An 18601-nucleotide genomic window follows, 5' to 3' on the forward strand; every position below is an offset into this window, starting at 1 on the left:
TCTTATGCTAAATGAAACGGAATGGCACGGGTGGAGATTCGCTGTCAAAGAGGAAGCTGTTAACTGTACAGCTCTATCCATGCATGAGAATGGGGCTGAAATGTCAAAAATGCAACCGACTCTCTCTTCTGCCTTCTTTGCAGAAGGGGATCGGGGTCAGCTGCTGGGATGCATTTGACTTATATAGATCCTACTTCTCTCTTCCAGACAGACTCCTGGAATCCCAATCTTTCTGCTAAAAGAAGGGCAGACGTCATTTATCTAGTTACGATCTTCCCTCTGGTCCGGCCCCAAGACAGAGCCTGGCCTATTGGCTAGAACCCAGACCTGGGAGTCAGAAGGACCTGGGTTCTAATCTAATTCGCTGTGTGACCTTGAACAAGTCCCTTCACTTCACTGGGCCTTAGTTACCTCATCTATCGAATGGAGATTGTGATTGTGAGCCCCGTGTGGGACGTGGACTCTGTCAAGCCTGATTATCTGGTATCTCAATGCTTAGTACAGTGCCTGACACATAGTAAGCGCTTAACAAATGCCATCATCATTATGATTATCATTAAGAAGGGGGTTCTTGAGAGTCAGGTTTCTCCCCATTGTGGCCTTCTGACTGGAGTCATGGTGCGAGCTTATTTTTTCTGCCCTGCTCCTTCAGTCTATCCAAATGTCCCTTCCATATTGTCCCAGGGTACCAGATGAAAATGAGAATTCACCACCCAGAAATTATGGTGTCGCTTGTCACATAGACCTGCCAGGTGTGGAGTACCCGTCAAGGCTGTATGAGCTTTCTGTGGACAACGGTTCACCTCAGAACAGCATTGGGCACATAGTAAGCACTTAAATACCATAATAATAATATACACTATATTATTATATATGATAATAATATAATTATTATTATTGCCGCCAACCTCTTGCCTGTATCCTTCCTCTGTCCTGTAAATCCTTTCCTCTTCATATATGACAATAATGCCCTGTAAATCCTTTTCTCCCTTCCTTCAAAGGCTTACTAAAATCATATCTTCTCTAAGGGATCTTCTCTGACTAAACCCTACTCTTTCTACCTTTTTCAGCATCTATGCAATTGGATCTGTACCCTTTAAAGCACTTGGAATTCATCCCGCTCTCAGCCCCCTCTCACTTATGTACATAGCCATAATTTATTTTAATGCCTGTTTCCCCCTCTAAATTGTAAGTTCCTTGAGGGCAGGGAATGTGTCTACCAACTCTGTTGTATTGTAATAATAATAATGATAATAATAATAATATTATTAGATTATTAGAGAAGCAGCATGGAAGCAGCGTGGCTTAGTGGAAAGAGCCTGGGCTTGGGAGTCAGAGGTCATGAGTTCGAATCCCAGCTCTGCCACTTGTCAGCTGTGTGACTGTGGGCAAGTCACTTAACTTCTCGGTGCCTCAGTTACCTCATCTGTAAAATGGGGATTAACTGTGAGCCTCTCGTGGGACAACCTGATGACCCTGTATCTCCCCCAGTGCTTAGAACAGTGCTCTGCACATAGTAAGCGCTTAACAAATACCAACATTATTAATAACAACAATTCATTCATTAATTCAATAGTATTTATTGAGTGCTTACTATGTGCAGAGCAGTGTACTAAGTGCTTGGAATGTACAATTTGGCAACAGATGGAGACAATCCCTGCCCAATGATGGGCTCACAGTCTAATGGGGGGAGAAAGAAAGCAAAGCAAAACAGAACAAAACAAAAACAAGACAACATTATCTCGATACTAATAATATGTGCCAGTAGCCATACTAGGCACTGGGGAAGATACAAGTAAATCGAGTGAGACACGGTGTCTGTCCCACCTGGGGCTCCCAGTCTTAATGCCCATTAGACAGATGAGGTAACTGAGGCACCTGAGGTCACACGGCAGACAAGTGGCAGAGCCAGGATTAGAACTCATGGCCTGCTGACTCCCAAACCCAGGCTCTATCCTTTACACCATGATACTTCTCTCCCAAGTGCTTAGTACAGTGCTTAGAACAAAGTAAGTGCTCAATAATAATAATAATGGTATTTGTTAAGCGTTTACTACGTGCAGAGCACTGTTCTAATCACTGGGGTAGATACAGGGTAATCAGGTTGTCCCACGTGAAGCTCACGGTTAATCCCTATTTCACAGATGAGGTAACTGAGGCACAGAGAAGTTAACAGTCACACAGCTGGCAAGTGGCAGAGTCAGAATTCAAACGCATGATCTCTGACTCCCAAGCCTGGGCACTTTCTACTGAGCCATGCTGCTTCTCAGTAAATACCACTGAGTGATTGATTGACTGAAAGGCTGGTCATGGAGAATAGGTTTGGAATGCACCTTAATTGGGAGCAGACTTTTCTTACCCAAGTGGTAGCTGAAGGGAGTAGTTTTACAGACAGGGAATTTCTGGGATCAGGTAATTGTCTCCCCAGAAGTGGAGGTCTGAGGACTTCCACTTTCAAGATGTGTTCTTTTACTTGTCTCGATGCTGTGGTCTTAGTTTGTTGATGGCGACCTGTTGTCGATGACAATACTTTGGTACCCTTACCTTTATCAATTTTACCCCCAGGTAGGTTGTGAGCTCTATGTGAGACAGGGATTGGGTCCGATCCCAGCCTTTAGCATAGGGTTTAGATAACAGTATGTTTAGCAAATGCTATGACTAACTAGATGTGCTTCCCTTGAAACATTTAGCGTTTCCTGACTAAGCCCCTTCTGTTTTCCAACCCTTGCCTACCTCATTTGATGAAATACAATTATTGATTTTGTTGTTCTTCATGATTTTTGTATTTCATTTTTGACTTTCCCTTTATTTTCCCAAGAAAGTGGGAAAAAGTCCCACCCCCTTTCAACCATTATTAAGCCAATCCGAATGTCATATTTAGTGATGGTATCCCAGAGGACGGAGTGGACGGTCGCTCCTGCTCTTATTGAGGTCTCAGAGATCTTCTCTGCTCCCTTTCTCCCATCTGGGTGCCTCACAATGTGGGCCTCTGGGTTTAGGGGAGCAGGTGAGACAGGGTGGGTGATTCGGTTCAAACTATCCCTCTCATAAAACAACCTTGGATCCTCTGAGTCGTAAAACCTAACCTTTCCCCTCTCAATACTGGAGTCTGAGCAAAAGCCAGAAAAGGCACGCTACTGTGTATTCATGGAGGCATCGATGAATCAACAGTATTTACATCGTACTAAGCACTTGGGAAAGTACAATGGAATTAGTAGACACATTCCCTGCCCTCACTGAGTTTATGGGTTGAGTTGGCTAACTGGGCAGTGGGGGCTGGGGCGGGAGGCAGGGAGATGGAAGAGGGAGATGCTAGAGTACTTCTCTGGAATCTCACCTTCCTTTCCCTCTCACTGATAGTAAGTAAACACCCTCCTTAAAATGATGAATTCTTTTTAAGGCCGACTCGGTCAAAATACGATAATTGGTTTTCCACACTGGTCATTTAGACAAAGGATAGTTCCACTGTCATGGAAACTTCATTCAATGGTAGCATTTTTTGAGCATTCTATATGTTGAGGAAGAACTTGTACAAATAGCAACATTCGATCTCTGCAGGACTCCCATAATATTCGGGAGCACTATGACTTTTCTTGGCTTTGACTACGAAGGTTGTTTTCTACCTTCTAGCTTCTAATCTTCTAGTCTTCGCATTGGTTAGGGGAGCAGCATGGCTGATGTAAAGAGCTTGGGCCCGGGAGACAGAGAACTTGGGTTCTAATCCTGTTTCTCCTATTTTTCTGCTGTCGTAGCTTTGGGCTACTTGCTTGGCCTTGGCTTGGATTCGTCATGTGTAAAATGGAGAATAACGATGCATTCACCGTCCCACTTAGACTGTGAGTCTCATGAGGAACAGGGATGTATCTGACCTGATCATCTTGTGTCTAACCCAGTGCTTCGCACTGAATAAACAGTTAGCAAATGCCATAATAATAAGAATGATAATCGTATTATCTACAACAATAACAATTGTTATTATAATGGCATTTCATCTATGGTGGTGGATGATAGATCGCTTTTCATTTTTCATTTTTGAAAGGTATTGATATATTTCTGACTTGCCTGCAGGGGTTTAAATAAGTCACTTTATTCAAACTGGTCTTGAAGGTGTCTCCTTACCCCATCCATAGTTCTAATTACTTGCTAAATACTTGTTTCCTCTAGACTCTAAGCACATTATGGGCAGGGAATGTGGCTGCCAATTCTGTTGTTTTGTACTCTCCCAAGTGCTTAGTAGAGTACTCTGAACATAGTAAGCACTCAATACATATGACTGATTGAGAGATTGCTCCACAGGACAGCTATGACATTCAAGAAGCAGCGTGGCCTAGTGGCAAGAGCCTGGACTTGAGAGTCAGAGGGCGTGAGTTCTGATCCTGGCTCCGCCACTTGTCTGCTGTGTGACCTTGGGCAAGTCACATCAATTCTCTGTGTATCAGTTACCTCATCTGTAAAAAGGGGATTAAGACTGTGAGCCTCATGTGGGAGAGACAGCGTGTCCAACCTGATTACCTTGACTCTACCCCAGCACTTAGAACAGTGTTTGATGCATAGAAAGTGCTTAACAAATACCGTAATTATTATTACTATGACACCGTAACAGAGTGCCTCGACAATTTCTTCATGTTCCAAGAGCAGGTTAGCTTTCCCGATGGACAAGATGCAACTCTGCGATTTACTGGTCAAACTGAGAGCTTGAATTTGGAATAAAACTGTCCATGGTCGATCCAGACCTGATCTGTTGCTTGGCTGCTGGCATCCCTACATCTCTTCAATCCTACTGACCGACGATTGTAGAGCTTATGTTATGTCCTTATTTATGTCTTGGGAGCATCCACAATGTCATTTTCTTAATTGGGAGGCCAAAGAGAGTATTAAGGATGACAAGCTGGCATTTGACACACCCACTGACTAGACATAAACCATGGCTATTTAGTTTTCCAACTCTATGAAGTCCGATTACGTTTTTCCATGATTTTAGGCAACGTTACTCATCCTTGTATTGAATGTCCCCGGATAATCAGTTTTCTTTCTTTTTGTCACTAGAGGCAGGGTGAGGACGATTAATCGGTCACTTGTGCATCTGGCAGACTTGGGATGGGAGACACAAACGACTGTCTGACAGTAAATCCAAGACCTGAGTGATATCACGTTGAAAAGGGAAGGAGGCTTCTCCAAATTGTACATTTAGGTCTGACTCTGGATGTTGTCCTTCTTCGGGGAGTTTGCCATTGTTGACTTCATATAGGCAGGGAACACGTCTACCAACTCTGTTATAGTCCACTCTCCCAAGCACTTAGAACAGTGCTCTGCACACAGTAAGTGCTCAATATCATACCATATCTGGCCAGTTTATAAGCAATGGGTGTTGTCCTTCTCTGGAGACGACTGTGCTTGTCACTGAAAAAATCCTGTTGTTCCACGGTGCAATTTGTATTTCCTTTGCATTTGTTAAAGAAGCAGCATAATCTACTGGAAAGAGCTCAGGACTGGATCCAGGATTAAAATGAGGATTAAATACCTATTCTCCCTCCAATTTAGATGGTTAGCTCCATGCAGGACTGTGTCTGATATGGGCAACTTGCATTTCTTCCCACACTTATTAACATTTGTTATCTCTGTTATCACTGTGCAAGGATAACTAACTCACACCAGGTACAGTCCTCTGGAAAGGCAGTTTTTTGGGGTGAGAAACCTTCGCTATCTCCTTCTTCAATCAGGATGAGTGATGTGTTCTTCAATAAGACTACTCAGGTTCACTGAATTTTGCAGACGGCCACTCCTGCCCCATGAGTAATCGGACAAGCAGTGTCCTGGGCCCTCTCCACACACAGAACGTTTGCTTAGAGTATGAAACTCCACAGTGACATTGACTCTCGTAAAGCAATAACATGCTCATAGGTCTTCAGTTCCTACCTCTATGGAAATAATTCCCTGATCTACTTCCCCATCTCTGCCTTCTGGTCACCTGATTTCTCTTGCCCTCGAGATATCTCCAGGTGGATGACCTACCGACACCGTAAGCACAGCATGACTAAAACTGAGCTCATCTTCCCTCCTAAACTTACCCCTCCTCCTAACATCATCATCCGATCATGGAGCTCTCTCTTTTTGTTCCAGAAGCTCTCAACCTTGATGCCATCTTGATTCCACTTTCTTGTATCTTTCCCATTTAGAATGACTCCACAGCCTGCTAGCTTATCCTCCTCAAAATTTTTCAGAGCCACCCTTTCCTCTTCAAACTGAAAACCAACATTCTGTTCCTAGCTCTAGTCATCTCCTGTTGACACTACCTCATCCACCTCCTTGCTGCTCTCTATAATAATGCTTGCGGTATTTAAGTGCCTACTATACGTCCCACATTGTACTAGCACTGGGGTAGGCACAAGATAATCAGGTCTCACATGGTCTTAGAAGGAGGGAGAACAGGTATCAAATCCTCATTCTGCATATGAGGGAAGTGAGGCACAGAGAAGTGAAATGACTTGTCCAAGGTCACAAAGCAAGTACACAGTGATGCCTGGATTAGGACTTGGACTCCCAGGCCCGTGCTCTTTCCACTAGGCCAACCTGCTTCCTCTTTGCCTCCAACATATTATTTCTTCAGTATATTCAATACTCACACTTTCCTGTTATACTTTCAATTCTCCCACTTCCAACCCCTTGCTTATGCCCTTTCCCTTTCATGGAACTGTTATTGGGTCAGGCTTTTAAGTTGGAGTGTGAAATATTCTTTTCATGATTTTTTAAAAAAATCTGGCTAGCCTCACCTGTTACTTCTCTGCTGATAATTTTATTATTGTTTGTTGTTCCTGGTCCAATTTTTGTCTTGTCTTATCCATCTCCAACCCTTTATTCATATTGACCCCAGGGTCTAGAAGTCCCTTCCCTTCCAAATCTACCAAAACTCAGCCCTGCTTTCCTGTGAAACACTTTTAAATGTCACACCTCCTCCACCAAATTTTAAATGCTCTTACTGTTTCTGGTTGACTGATATTTTTTCTCTTATTCATACAGTATTTGTGCAATTTATCTGCTCATCTCCCCTATTACATTGTAAGCTTTTTGAAGTCAGGGGCCAAATCCTTCACTTTTATTTTAGACTCTTCCTCCTAAGTGTTCCATATAGTGGTGTGACACTCATTTAATATGTTGAATTTTTAAAAAAATGAATATAGAAACAAATTTAGTGGAATAGATTGTCACCTGGAATATTTTCCCAATATACATTCATCAAACTGCCCAGGCATAACAAAGTTTACAGAGGTTCTATCTATTGGGGATGAAGTGCACGCCTCTGGGAACATGCTAAAGTAGCCACTCAGTTGGCTAAGCTACAGAACCTACACCCAGCTGTCCTACAGTGAGAGGTTTGTGTTTTAGTAATTCCCACGTCCAAAACAGCATCTGTGTACAAAAACATATCTTCCAACACCACCTCACACAGTATCCTGATGGGTTCTGGCCAAAATGCCTAGGGAAAGCATGCTGACCTGAGTGTATGTACACAAGTTTCAACTGTTATCACACTGATTCAAAACACATTTTATAATGAAAGAGACAATGGAAATGAATGCGGGTGAAGATTACTTTGGTGCAGCCAATGATTCCCATGCTCATTTTGGTAAACTTAGTCTGTGTAAAGAGGCTGCTTTTCAATATTTTCTAAAGAGACTGACGATGACTGCCAGGGTGACGTCAGCTGGATTTGAACATTAATATATGAAAATGTACTATACTTTTAATACGTGTTAGCCAATTGCTGTAAATAATCCAACTTATTTTCTTTTGCAGTTTGAAAAAATAGTTATTCCCCCAATTGGGATTTTTTCTTTCCAAGTTAAAGTTTAAGATCCATTTTAAAAGATATAACAAAACGTTGAAATGGTTTAACCACAGAAACATTAATGCGATCACAATCAGTAGCTGCTTCAGTGTATCTTTTTTTGAGGCACTTTGAGAAACTGTTAAAGAATGTCACTTCCAGAACCAATTCCTTTCAATTCTTGTGATCTCTGAATATTCCTGAGAAGGACAATATCAGAAAGTGTTAATACGGTTTAGATTTCAGGAAATTTTGGGAACAAAAATTTTTCCTTTTGGTGATACACTAGAAAGCTTTATATGTTTTATTACCTCATCATTTGTATACCTATATATTAATCATAGTTTTAAAGGATACATTGGATATATTCTTAAAAGACACATAGTGTGTCTGAAATATCATTTTTCACAGTACTAGCTTGGTTTTCCTGGTAATGTGATGAATTCATCATGCTTTCTGTCTTTCTATCTTTTTGAGTAAACGTTCTAATTTTTGCAACATCATGTCCCTTCTTGGTTTATCATAATTAACATGAACTTTTTTGACTATGCAGAGCTGGCTACTTGCCTCAGAATATTCCTCTGGAGATTATCAGATACCTTTCTGAGGAGAAGGATTTTCTTCCTTGGCATGCTGCCAGTCGAGCCCTTTATCCTCTAGATAAATTACTGGATCGCACGGAGAACTACAATGTCTTCAATGTAAAAAGCTCTATTTTGTACTCCTCTACTGTCCAAAGATGAACTGGTTTCCAGCGGGTTACCGTAACTAAGAGTGATTAATTTCCTATTAATTTTACTATTGGTTTTACCATGTTTGGGGGTTTAAAAAAGAACAGTCCTGACTTACCCAAAAAAATTATTACAAACAAGCTGTCAACAAAGAAACTAAAGTATTTCCACTCAAATCTCTCCTTTGCCCCCACTGCACTCTTTTTTTTTTTCCCTCAAAGGCCCAGAGCTTTTCAGTGAGGTTTGACAATGTCAGTAAAGGGAGTTTGGAGATGCAGACAGTTGGAGGTCTGCATTTTCTTTTTTTTAAATCCACCAGTTCATATTGAATTCAATTCACTCCCTTAATTAAGAACATAAAATCCACAATGAGGCAGAAACCCATTCATAATTGAGTCAGTGGGGATGACAAGAGCAGGAAATGATTGATAATCCAGAGAGATAGGGAGACGGGCTGAATATTCCTAAATTCTACCTGAAAAGATGACCTAAACTTGAAACCTATTTTGTATAGAGGTCTATTTTTATTGACTTAGATTAGAATAACACTCCATACTGATTTTGAATCGGGATCGGATAGATTCTGATATGGGATTTTAGATACTTTTGATTGTAAATTATTAATCACTAATAGAGATTCAGGACATCCAGATATATATATTTTGCATATATGTGAGTGTGTATAACAACACTTCCACATATTATCCTCTCTATGATATTCATTTTAAATCCCGACCTATATTCGACAGAACAATCCTCATTCCTTAAACTGTTGTTTTGAACAAATTCCCAATTTTGATGTTTCAAATGAGGAAAACCTAATGACAGATCACTTTTGTTGGAGACATCTACATTCCCAAATTTTCATCAGAGTTGATGATTTTGTACTCCTTCCATACTACCATAAAAAGAATTGAATTTTAATAAATAAAAATAGTGATATTAATGGCGAGGCTACTTTATCACTATTACTTCTGTCTGAACCCATATAGCAGATATTACAAAAGTGTAATATCTTAACTCTAGCATAATTTTCATCAGCTAGGACAAGTCATAGTCTTATTGCCCCAAACATGCAAGAATGCAGGCATAAAAATTCTGTAAAATTAAAGTGAATTATCTCCATTTATATTTGTTTTCACTCCTGAAAGCTACTACATATTATATATTACTACATATACTGCATATTACATATTACATATTACTTCATTTCCAGTGTCAGGTGAAAAGTTTTGCCTTGCTTTGGGGACAGAACTCTATCTCCTACAGAAAATTAAAGTGCCTATGTCAAAAGAAGGCAGAACGTATATTATACTGCTATTGATATTTAAACATCCCAGGAAACGAATGGGTATTGACACTGAAATACTGTACCATTACACTGAAAAATGTGCTTAGTGGCAGTAGTTGTGACTGTCTAGCTGCCTTTACCAAATGCTTTTTAGGGAATGTGTCCAAGTTATAGATGTATATGTATGCATGCATATGGGTCTATCCCTCTCATTTGAGGTGTGCATATGCATGGGCACGGCTATTGATTTTCTTTGGTATTTGTGAAAAAATATCACTCTCCAAGTTATACCTATATCTATATATTATTCAGTCCCTTCTGAAATCAAGACTGCTCTATTTACATTAACCCCACTTAGTGCATGCTCAGTAAATATCATTACTACTTCTATAATTTTACAACTATTATTATTACTATTTTTAGTTCGACATTAACCTTCCGAAAGCCAAGTAGCATTTCATCCTTGTTATCTAAATTTGAAAGCTGCATAAATGTGCAAATCATTAGACTATTTTAATAGATTGATTATAACTATTTTAAATTAAGATATGCTGAATTGAATTTGAAAAGCTAAAAGTCAAAGTTTCACAATGAGATATCTTGGCATTGTTTTCTTTCAGGAATATATCTTAAAGCAAGTTGCGTCAATGTACATCAAACTTGGATGGCCGACAAACCATTTAAATGGATCCCTTGTTCAGGCATCCTACCAACATGAGTACAGTTTTATTTTCTTATTCCTTCCTGATCCCCCAAAGCCATAGTAATAAAATAGTGCCAGAATGATTGTGACTTAGCAGCGGGAGACAGTCTTTCTTTTATTCTGTGTCTTTTATTTCTATCCCTGGGAGGACTGCTGCTGAGAAGAACAGTTCCAACTGCCACATATTTGAGAACCAAGACCATTTCCTGCTATGGTTTAATTTAAGCTCTGTCTTCCTCGGTGGCGATGGGATCCGAACCCATGATTTTTATTATGATGATGTTTACACAGCAGAAATATGGCGAGTTTAACCTAGATGCTACTCAATGTGACACATCCAGAAACCTATTATTTCTGAGTCCTTTCCCCTTGTCTCACGCTCATATCTGGTTGCATGCTGAACCATTTCTGAAATTGACAGCTTAATCAATGGCTTTTAAATATTTAATTTTTTTTTTCTCTTGGTAATGAGCAGAGAGTTACGCAGAGAAGTCATCATGCTGGCCTGTAGCTTTGGTAACAAGCACTGTCATCAACAGGCTTCAACTTTCATCTCTGACTGGATTTCCAGCAACAGGAACAGGTACGCTGAACAATTTCCTGCATTTCCCGCAAAACATCGCCTTTCTTATAGATTCTCCAGGCGTGCAGAGATACGTAAAGAAACTTACAATGGCAGTTGAATGTTTTTAAAATAATGAATAAGCCACTTTACCATTTAAAGAACAAATTAAACCAAAGGGCATCAAATCCCAGTATGCTGTGTTCTGGCTTAACTGTTTAATTTTGAAAGGAGATTGTGAACATTTTTAAAGACTAATTTCTAAACTGTCTGTAAGTCTAAATATGAATGCCAGGTTCTGAATCTAAGTTGAATCCAGAAGGGTAAAGAACTCTAGTTAAGAAAAAGGGGCGGGTGAGGGGGAAGAATCAGTTGTATACGGAACAGAAGCGGTGGTTGTTTATATTGAGTAACTTCTGAATTTAATAGAAATTGAATTACCCATTTAGTTTACTCACTCAATAGCCATGATGGTAAATGCTACGGATTGTAAAATCCATTCTACGTGTGTGATGGTGATTGAAAATATCGTTACGTGACTGACCCACCACACTGTTCTCTCTGATCTCCCTTCCTCCTCTCTCGCCCCGCTTCTGTCTATTCTTCACTCCACTGCCCGGCTCATCTTCCTGCAGAATTGCTCTGGGCATGTCACTCTTCTTAAACACCTCCAGTGGTTGCCTATCAACCTCCGCTCCAAACAAAAACTCCTCACTCTAGGCTTCAAGGCTCTCCATCACCTTGCCCCTTCCTACCTCTCCTCCCTTCTCTCTTTCTACTGCCCACCCCGCACGCTCCGCGCCTCTGCCGCCTACCTCCTCACCGTCCTCGGTCTCGCCTATCCTGCCATCGACCCCTGGGCCACGTCCTCCCGCGGTCCTGGAATGCCCTCCCTTCTCTCCTCCACCAAACTAATTCTCTTCCCCTCTTCAAAACTCTACTTAAAACTCACCTCCTCCAAGAGGCCTTCCCAGACTGAGCTCCCCTTCTCCCTCTACTCCCTCTACCGCCCCCCCCACCTCTCCGCAGCTTAACCCTCTTTTCCCCCCATCTCCCTCTGCTCCTCCCCCTCTCCCTTCCCATCCCCTCAGCACTGTACTCATCTGCTCAACTGTATATATTTACATTACCCTATTTATTTTGTTAATGAAATGTACATCGCCTTGATTCTATTTAGTTGCCATTGTTTTTACGAGATGTTGTTCCCCTTGACTCTATTTATTTATTGCCATTGTTCTTGTCTGTCCGTCTCCCCTGATTAGACTGTAAGCCCGTCAAACGGCAGGGACTGTCTCTATCTGTTGCCGACTTGTTCATTCCAAGCACTTAGTACAGTGTTCTCCACATAATAAGCGCTCAATAAATACGAATGAATGAATGAATGAACTGTTTGCCCTTGTGGATAAGTTTTTGGCTCACTAATGGGTTTGTCCAATTCTGCGTCTGTCTCCAATATGGAGCCTCTGGCTTCCAGAGCTTCACAAATTCTTTTCTGGGGCCGAGCAACCCATCTACCAGTTGTTTCCTGCTAGACTAATCTACCTGCTGTAGTGGTCACCCAGAAGTGCACTATTGCATTCATTCAATCATATTTATTGAGCGCTTACTGGGTGCAGAGCATTGTACTAAGCATTTGAGAGAGCACCATACAACAATAAAGGGTCACATTCCCTGACCAAAACGAGAGGGTAAATGGAGACAGACATTAATACAAATAAATAAAATTACACATATGTACAAAAGTGCTGTGGGGCTGGGAAAGAAGAGCAAAGGGAGCAAGTCAAGGTGATGCTGAAGGGCGAGGGTGATGAGGGAGAGTGGGGCTTAGACTGGGAAGGAGTCTTGGAGGAGATACGGCTTCAATAAGGCTTTGAAGAAGGGGAGAGCCGTTGTCTGTCAGATTTGAGGCTGAAGGGTGTTCCAGGACAAAGGCAGGATATGGGCTAGGGGTCGGCAGTGAGACAGGCAAGACTGAGAAAATTAGCACTAGAAGAGAGAAGTGTGCGGGCTGGGTTGTAGAAGGAGAGAAGCGAGGTGAGGTAGGAGGGAGCAAGGTGTTGGAGTGTTTTAAAGCCAGTGGTGAGGAGTTTTTGTTTGATACTGAGGTGGATGGGCAACCACTGGAGTTTGTTGAGGAGCGGGGGTGAGAGTGTCCTGAATGTTTTTGTAAAAAAATGATCCGAGCAGCAGAGTGAAGTTTGGACTGAAGTGGTGAGAGACAGGAGGCCGGGAGATCAGCAAGTAGGCTGATTGTTTAATTCAGGGGGGATAGAGTGAGTGATTGTATTACTGTGGTAATAATTTGGATGGGGAGGAAAGGGCAGATTTTAGCAATATTGTGAAGGTGGGACTGAGAAAATTTAGGGACAGATTGAATATGAGGTCTGAATGACAGAAAGGAGTCAAGGATAACACCAAGGTTACGGGTTTGTGGAACGGGAATGATGATGGTGCCTTCTACAGAGATGGGAAAGTCGGGGGAGGGCAGGGTTTGGATGGGAAGGTAAGGAGCTCTGTTTTGGACACGTTCAGTTTGAGGTGACAGCAGGACATCCAAGTAGAGATGTCTTGAAGGCAGGAGGAGATGTGAAACCTGAGAGGGCAGGTTCTGTGGAGTGAAGGGAACAGAAGCCAGATTGAAGGGGATCAAGGAGAGAATTAGAGGAGAGGAATTTGAGACAGCAGATGTAGACCGCTCGCTCAAGGAGCTTGGAGAGGAATGGGAGGAGGGAGATAAGGTGATAACTAGAGGGAGCCATGGGGTCAAAGGAGGGTTTTTTTAGGATGGGGAGACATGGGCATGTTTGAAGGCAGTGGGGAAGAAGCCATTGGAGAATGGATGGTCAAAGAATGGCTGTTAGGGAGGAAAGAAGGGAGGGGGCGAGAGCAATGAGAAGGTGTGAAGGAATGGGTTCTGATATGCACGTGGAGGCAGTGGCTTTCAAGTGGAGTCGGGAGATCGTCTTTAGAGATACTGCTGGGAAGGATGAAAAAGTTGAAGAGAGGGTTGGAACAAGGAGGGAATGAGGAGGGGCAAGGGCGATTTTAGGGAGCTCACATCATACTGTGTCAATTTTCTTAATGAAGTAGGTGGCTGGGTCATTGAGGGTAAGGGATGGGAGAGGTGGGTGGACAGGGGGCCTGAGGAGGGAGTTAAATATGTTGAACAGGAGACGAGGGTAATGGGCATGGGTGTCAGTTAAGGTAGAGGAATAGTTTTACCAGGCAGAGGAGAAGGCAGTGTTAAAACACACAAGAATAAACTTGAAGCAGACAAAATCGGCCTGATATTTACATTTTTTTGTTGTTGGTATTTATTAAGCACTTACTATGTGCAGAGCACTGTTCTAAGGGTTGGGGTAGATACAGGGTAATCAGGTTGTCCCACATGAGGCTCACAGTTAATCCCCATTTTACAGATGAGGTAACTGAGGCACAGAGAAGTTAAGTGACTTGCCCACAGTCACACAGCTAAGTAGCAGAGCGGGATTTGAACCCATGATGTCTGACTCCAAAGCCCGGGCTCTTTCCACTAAGCCAACGGTACTCTGCGGCTGGGGCACGAGAGCAAAGGAGGTGGGCTATGGAGGTGATTCAGGGCTATGGGTCAGTGGTATGAGATCAACAAAGGGATAGAGCAGTGAGCGAGTTGAGTTCAGTAGAGAGGGTGGTGTTGAGAATGTCTACTTGATCATCGAGGGTGGGTTGTTTGGGTATGGCAGCTCAGTGGGGCATGATGAGTTAAGAAAATCGGATTGGGTCCAGCGATCGGAGGTCTCTGTGGGGGAGTAATACAGATTTATGGAGAGGAGGTGTGTGGGAGAGGAGGAAAGAGAGGGAGTTGTGGTTGGATAGAGGGATTACAGGGTTGACGAGGGTAGAGATTGTGCAGCGGTTAGAGATGATGAGATTGAGTGTGTGTGTCCTAGTCACCGACATTGTTGGAAATTCTGCTTCATTCCAACTTCTGCCCTCCTTGCTTGAGTGTTTCCCCTTTCAGTTCAGCACATGTGTCATGAGAGACTGGATATTGCAAAGTTATATCATTGATCTTTAAGTCTTTATGCTTCAGAAATCTTTGGTGAACTCCAGTAACCCTTGGTAAGGAAGTTGAATGGGAAACATAAAATCACTTGTGAAAGGATTGTATTTGGGAGGCTCCCTAAGGCTTAGACGAGCCTCGATCATTCTGATCTATCTGTTCAATGGCATATTGGTTGCCTGGAATTGATTCTAGGCTCCAGAGAGTCTGGAATCTTGATCAGAAATCTCATGCAATTCAAGAATTTTATTGCTCATAAATCTCATCCGTGGTTCCAGATAGCTTGTGAGAAGATTAAACGTAGTGCCTTTCCAATAAAGCTCTTCAGGATACCAGAAGTTCATCATATAGCTGCAAAATAATAGCCACAAATGTATTTCATAATAATAATTAAGTGAAGAAGGTAGATTGGGGTGGATTAGAAAGTACTCAAGATTAGGTTTTTGTCTCTAAACTGCCTTGGATCTCGTAATTAATGTATCGGAAAAAATATTTCGATATGTAAAATGAGCTTAATATGTCTTTTTTTTTAGCTGTGTCTTAATATTATGTTTTAATTAATGGCCTGGAAGAGACCTTTAATGGTTATCTATCTTATGTTCTGTCTTTAGTAGGCAGAATTACACAAAAATTGCCCTAGATTTCCAAAATGATTTCTGCAAAAGAGAGTCTATCACACTCTTTGATAAACGGTTCGATAACCTAGTGTCTCTCTCGCTATAATTTAAGGTCATTCTTTCACAGTATTTGTTAAGCCTTTACTATGTGCCAAGCACCATATTAAGCGTAGGAAAAGATACAAGCTAATCATGTTGGAAATAGTCCCTGTCTCATGAGGGGCTCACAGTCTCAATCCCCATTTTACAAATCAGGCACAGATAATTTAAGTGACTTCCTCAAGGTCATACGGCAGAGAAGTGCCATTACAACCCAGATCCTTCTGACTCCCAGGCTCGTGCTCTATCCACTAGGTAATGCACTGGACTCAGTGAAACTGGAGAACAACTGATCTCCCACCTGATATACCATAATTCCTCATTTATCATTCATTCCACTGACCAAGGAGTCAATCAATGGTATTTATTGACACCTGCTGAGTACTAGGCACTGTACTAATTTCTGGGAAGTCTATAACAAAAGTCAGACATGTATTCCCCGTCCTCAAAGAAATCACAGACTACTGGTGGGGTAAAGATAAAAAAACAGCACTTACAGGTAGTGAAAACAGAAGGAAGAACCAGGATAAAGTAGGAAGCCCTAAAAACACATCAGGACGAAACGAACAATTGAAGAACAAATAACTGAATGCATAGATGACCATAGCTGTCCATATTTTTTTAAAAAGTAAACTTATCCTTATGTACATGAGTGCTAAACGTAGGCCTGCAATTTATAATCGCTAAGGGTACTTGTTGGGTGGAGGTGACTGGGATGCAGTGCATTTAACTGAGGAAAGCTTTGAAAAGGGGGAGAATTTTTAGGACAAGATGGCGAGAGCTGGAGGTCTGGTGGATTTGGGGTAAGGAGGGGTTTCTAGACTGGGTAGAATCATTGTGAATCACTCGCTAGAGAACTGAGAACAAGGTACAGTTAGAAAGTCAATGTGGGAGGAGCAAAGAGTGAACCAGGGAGTCGAAAGCTGGCAAGTTGAAAGTTGAAAGATGGAGCCAGTTGGTGGACAGCCCTAAAACTAGCAGCTAGGAGCTTCTGCCTTATGTGGAGGGAGAAGGCTAACTATAGGAAGAGTAGGGAGATGTATGCCAAGTGAGATTGTGTGGAATAAATTGATGTGGGGAGAGGCTGGAGACAGGGAAAGAGGCTGTTACAGTAGTTTTACTATGAATTAACAAGGATTGAACTCGAGTGGGCCCAAATTATGGAACTTTAGGAATAAGTGAAGAGTACAGACTGCAAAAACTAAACACCGCTAAAATCCGCCCTTTCCTCTCCATCCAAACTGCTATCACGTTAATACACTCACTCATCCTATCCCTCCTCGATTGCTGCATCAGCCGCCTTGCTGCCCTCCCACCCTCCTGCCTCTCCCCACTCCAGTCTGTACTTCACTCTGCTGCCCGGATCACTTTTCTACAAAAACGGTCAGGACACATCACCCCCGTCCTCAAAAAACTCCAGTGTTTGCCTACCCACCTCTACATCACACAAAAACTCCTCACCATTGGCTTTGAAACACTCCACCACCTTGCTCCCTCCTACCTCACCTCATTTCTCTCCTTCTCCAAACCAGCCCACACACTTTGCTCCTCTAGTGCTAACCTTCTCACTGTGCATCCATCTCGTCTTTCTCGCTGCCAGCCTCTCACCCATGTCCTCCCTCCTCAAATCAGACAATTACTCTCCCCGCCTTCAAAACCTTGTCGAAGACACATCTCCTCCAAGAGGCTTAGTCATCTTTCCCAAACTTTTCCTCATCTCCCACTCCCTTCTGCATCGCCTTGACTTGCTCCCTTTGCTCTTTCCTCCTCCCAGACTCACGGCACTTATGTATATATCTGTCATTTTATTTATTTGTATTGCCATCTGCCTCCCCCATCTAGACTGTAAGCCCATTGTGGGCAGGGAGTGTGACCATTTACTGTGGTGCTGTACTCTCCCAAGTATTTAGTACAGTGCTCTGCACACAGCAGGCGCTCAGTAATTGCTTCCTTGTCTGCTGTGTGACCTTGGGCAAACTACTTAACTTCTCTGGGCCTCAGTTACCTCATCTGTAAAATAGGGATTAAGACTGTGAGCCCCAAGTGGGACAACCTGATTTCCTTGTATATACCCCAGTGCTTAGAACAGATCTTGGCACAGAGAAAGTGCTTAACAAATACCATAATTATTATTATTATAAATATGATAGAATAAATGAACAAAAAGCATTGCTATTTCCCAGCTACATTGTGTTTCCCACCTTTAAGAAGTTTCATGTTTTTTAATTGTACTTTCCATTTGGCTCAAGTAGGTGCTATTGCCTAAGCCATTTATCTCAACATAATAGAAATCTAAATGAGGAAAATGAATTGACATTTGCTTTTTTTTGGATGGAAGTATGATTCTGCAATAACTGTGATGCTGAATTGAACATTTTTCCTGAGGCCAACAAGAGTCCCCATGATTCCTCAGGGGTTGGTCGCCAGTAGGAAATAGTGCTGAAGAAAGTGAAAGCCACTGAATTAAAGGTTAAGAAATGAAAAGTGAAGATTCAAAGAGAAAAATAGACTAATCAGGTTCACAAAACTTTCTGGGGTTGTAATTACTTGGGAAATAAGATTAGATATAATACAGTGTGCTCCTCATGGGCAGGGCATTTGTCTATCAACTCTGTTGTATTCTCCCAAGGGTTTAGTATAGTGCTCTGCACATAGTAAGATCTCATTAAATGCCATTGATAGATTGATTGATATAATCTTGATGCAGTAACAGAATGAGAAAATCAAATAA

The 18601-nt window shown here is 42.0% G+C and overlaps 1 protein-coding gene across 1 annotated transcript in view; it reads left to right on the plus strand.

Moving 5' to 3' along the window:
- Positions 1-18601, plus strand: part of TRHDE (thyrotropin releasing hormone degrading enzyme) — a 418324-nt gene that overhangs the window by 342275 nt on the left and 57448 nt on the right. Inside the window, exons 17-19 of the mRNA XM_029079309.2 lie at positions 8379-8526; positions 10468-10565; positions 11026-11133. Coding sequence (XP_028935142.2) covers positions 8379-8526; positions 10468-10565; positions 11026-11133 — 354 coding nt within the window. The remainder of the gene's footprint in view (positions 1-8378; positions 8527-10467; positions 10566-11025; positions 11134-18601) is intronic.

This window comes from Ornithorhynchus anatinus, chromosome 14 (assembly GCF_004115215.2).
Source record: "Ornithorhynchus anatinus isolate Pmale09 chromosome 14, mOrnAna1.pri.v4, whole genome shotgun sequence".
Classification (NCBI taxonomy): Eukaryota; Metazoa; Chordata; class Mammalia; order Monotremata; family Ornithorhynchidae; genus Ornithorhynchus; species Ornithorhynchus anatinus.